Consider the following 3907-nt stretch of genomic DNA (forward strand, 5'->3'; position numbering starts at 1 on the left):
TGCTCAGTCCCAGAGTCTAGGCTTCTGATAAGAGTGTTTATCAAAGCACCTATTCCTTTTTCTTTTTTAATGTATTTTATTGATTTTTACAGAGAGGAAGGGAGAGGGATAGAGAGTTAGAAACATCGATGAGAGAAACATCGATCAGCTGCCTCCTGCACACTCCCTACTGGGGATGTGCCCGCATCCAAGGTACATGCCCTTGACCGGAATCGAACCTGGGACCCCTGAGTCTGCAGGCCGATGCTCTATCCACTGAGCCAAACTGGTCAGGGCAGCATCTCTTCCTTTTAAACACCTCACCAAAGACTTGAACTGACTTGGGCCCAGGCCTTTTTATGGAGACTTGGCTAATAATTCATGTCATCCATTAATGACTCGGTTCCAGGGAGAAGGATGGCGGGTGAAGAACGAGAGCACCTTTTTCATTGGTTGGTTTAGTTCTGTAAAAGGAATTCGACAGTAGGGTGTGGGGGGATGACACACTCTGAGTTTCTCCATGCCACCCCAGCAGCTCTCCCTTTTGCCTGCCCCATTTAGTCCCCAAGCCAAGGAGCTGTGTTCACATAGCTTTTGTCTCAGCACGGGGGTAATTTTGCTTTGGGTTCTGCTTTTTTATTTTATTTAAGAGGAAGGAAAAGGGAGAGCTAGAAACATCAATGATGAGAGAATCATTGATTGGCTGCCTCCTGCACACCCCCTACTGGGGATTGAACCTGCAACCTGGGCATGTGCCCTTAACTGAAATCGAACCTGAGTCCCTTCAGTGCACAGGCTGCTGCTCTACGGGGCTTGGGTTCTGCTATTTTAAAATGCGTTTCTTATCACTAATGTTCCTCTACATCTCCATGTCATCCTCAGAATTCTCCTTGCCCCCAATATTTTAGCTGCCCAGACCCACCAGGCTTGGGTGTATGGGGATCAGGTGGTCTGGAATTTGCCCTGCCCCCCACCTGTGCAGAAAGTATGACTGGTGTTAGGTGGGTTCGGATCACATGCTTTTGGCAGGAAGAGGGGGTGAACAGGATGGAGGCATCTGTGGGGTTGGCTTTGGGGACCAGGGAAGAGCAGTCCAGCAGTGTCTCCATGCTGTAGGGAGAGGACAGTGCTGTCTGCCTTGGAGGTTCCAGGGGAAAGGGGCACAGGCAAGCCCAGAGGCGGGCACGAGGGCAGGAGCTCCATGTAAGACCTGAAAGGACCTGCCACCCGTTCCGCTCGGTGCAGCGCTGCTCATCAGAAGGTTCTCCCTGGCGTGGACCCAGGTCAAATAGGTCCCTCCTGGTAATGCCCGGGTGCCAGGGCCTCTGGCTGCTGACACTGGCATCTGTCTCCTGCGTGTCGCCAGGCCACGCCCCACCACGGGGTCTACTCTCGTGAGGAGGAGCTGCTGCGGGAGCGGAAGCGCCTGGGCGTCTTTGGCATCACCTCCTATGACTTCCACAGCGAGAGCGGCCTCTTCCTCTTCCAGGCCAGCAACAGCCTCTTCCACTGTCGGGACGGGGGCAAGAATGGCTTCATGGTAAGTGCCGGTCCCTCGCTGCGGTGGGGTGGGCAGGTGGGCGGCACCCTGCCCCCCCTGAGCCAGGCCTCTCTGTCCCCAGGTGTCCCCCATGAAGCCATTGGAAATCAAGACCCAGTGTTCTGGGCCTCGGATGGACCCCAAGATCTGCCCTGCCGACCCCGCCTTCTTTTCCTTCATCAACAACAGTGACCTGTGGGTGGCCAACATTGAGACCGGCGAAGAGCAGCGGCTGACTTTCTGCCACAGGGGTAAAGCGGGCAGAGGTGTCAGTCCTGGCCAGGGTGGACAGGAACCTGCACCCAAGGGTGTGGTCTGTTGGGCCAGGCCCAGGCCAGCACTTTCCAGGCACAATCATCAAAGCCACCAGTCCAGCTTCTAGAAAATACCCTGCCCCCACTCCACTCTCCCTGACCCCAGGCACCTTCCTGAACCCGGCTCTCACAAGCCTCCCTCCTGTGTGGCCCTCTTGGCCCCCCTCCACCAGACACTTATTCTGCACCTCTGCTCACTCGGCCCCTCCCACCTCTGCTCTCCTTTCTGACTCCATGGTTCAAGCTCAGATCTCACCTGCTCCCCGAGTTTTCCCTCATGCCCCTCCTCGTTGGAAGGTGACCTTCCCCTTCTAAAGATGTTTTTGGAACTCTGCACCTGGCGTGGCCTCAGACTTGCCCCCCTGTCCTGCCCCCCTGTCCTGCCCCACAGTCCTGGTGCCCTCACTCTAAACCTGAGCAGCTCAGCCAGGGGCAACTCAGACACTGGCCATGTCCAGGGATACTTTTAGTTGCCATAGCTGGGTGGGGATGTCCTGGGATCGAGTGGGTGGAAGTTCAGAGATGCTACTCAACACCCCATAGTGCTCAGGACAGCCCCCCACAGAGAATGTGCTGACCCCAATGTTAGCAGTGCCGAGGGGGAGGAACCTGCCTTAAATAAGACTCCTCACCTCTCGTCCTGCTTTCTCCTCCTCCAGGCTTATCCAACGTTCTCGAGGACCCCAAATCTGCAGGCGTGGCCACCTTCGTCATCCAGGAAGAATTTGACCGCTTCACTGGCTACTGGTGGTGTCCCACAGCCTCCCGGGAAGGTAGGTCCCTTTCCATTTTTAAAAAATGCTTCGTGGTCCTGGCCAGGGGTTAAGTGGTTTGAGCATTGGCCTGCGCACTGAAGAGTTGTGGGTTCGATTCCTGGTCAAGGGGATGTATCTGGGTTGCAGGTTGGATCCCTGGCCTGGGGCGGGTGCTAGAGGCAACTAGTCGATGTGGCTCTCTCCAATCGATGTTTCTCTTTCTCTCTCCTTTCTCCCCCTCCCTCCCTTCAACTCTCTCTAAAAATCAATGGAAAAAATACTCTTGGTTGAGGATTAACAAAATGCTCTGTGTACACTTCTTTTCTTAATAGACTCTGTGTGCTTTTCTGCTCTTTGCACTTGTCACTAAAGAAACCTCGGCAATCTTTCTATTGATATCAGTGTCTCGGTCCATTTGGGCTGCTATAACCACACCACAGTTTGGGGGGCTTATAAACAGCACTTACTTACATCTCATGGTTCTCAAGGCTGGGAATTCACGATGAAGGCGCCAGAAGATTCAGTGTCTGGTGAGAACCTCCTCCTGGTTAATAGATGGCACCTTCTTGCTGTGTCCTCATGTCCTGGGGTCTCTTTTATAAGGACACTTACCCCTCTCATGAGGGCTCCGCCCTTATGATCTAATCACCTGCCAAAGGCCCCATCATGTAATGCCATTATATTGGGGATAGGCTTTAACATTTGGATTTGGGGGGACACAATCCCTTGCAGTCAGCACACAACTCTTTGGAGCGTGACTGTGCCATGGTTTATTGAGCTAGTTCTTTGGTTGTTTCTAGTTGTGGGTTTTGGTTTTATTTTGGTATCATAATCAATACTCCTATGAATACCTTTATACACCGATCCTGGTGGGTGATCTTCTGGGCATATATCAGTCGTTCTCAGCTGGGGTGAACCTGCCTTTAGGGGACATTGCACAATGTCGGGAGACTCCTGTTTGTCACAGCTGAGTCGGAAGCACAGTGCTGCCACTCCCAAGCCACATGGCCTTGAGCCAGCCACTCAGCCTCTTAGGCGTCCAGGGCTCCGCCCTAAAGCAGGTGCGGAGACATCTTTGGTCTGTCCACAGGGAGCCTTAGGGCAGAAACAGGAAGCAGCAAGAGAACCTTCTCAGTGGCTAAGGAAGGAAAGGGCCTGCTGAGGAAGGAGCGGCCATGGCTCTGTCCCTGTGACGTCAGCTTGGCCAGTCACCCCACTTCTCTCTCAGCTGTTACCACCCAGTGATCTACTTATTCTCACAATGATCTTTATTGTAATTCTTCTTCTGGAGACATGTGTTATTAACTGGGGCTGCTGAA

General features: G+C 53.4%; 1 protein-coding gene across 2 annotated transcripts in view; it reads left to right on the plus strand.

Annotated features, from left to right (window-relative positions):
• Positions 1-3907, plus strand: part of DPP9 (dipeptidyl peptidase 9) — a 41447-nt gene that overhangs the window by 11828 nt on the left and 25712 nt on the right. For both annotated transcript variants that reach the window (XM_015567061.1, XM_006754034.2), the window contains exons 5-7: positions 1346-1519; positions 1602-1770; positions 2493-2606. In XM_015567061.1, coding sequence (XP_015422547.1) covers positions 1346-1519; positions 1602-1770; positions 2493-2606 — 457 coding nt within the window. The remainder of the gene's footprint in view (positions 1-1345; positions 1520-1601; positions 1771-2492; positions 2607-3907) is intronic.

The sequence above is a fragment of the Myotis davidii genome, unplaced genomic scaffold (genome assembly GCF_000327345.1).
Source record: "Myotis davidii unplaced genomic scaffold, ASM32734v1 scaffold551, whole genome shotgun sequence".
Taxonomy (NCBI): Eukaryota; Metazoa; Chordata; class Mammalia; order Chiroptera; family Vespertilionidae; genus Myotis; species Myotis davidii.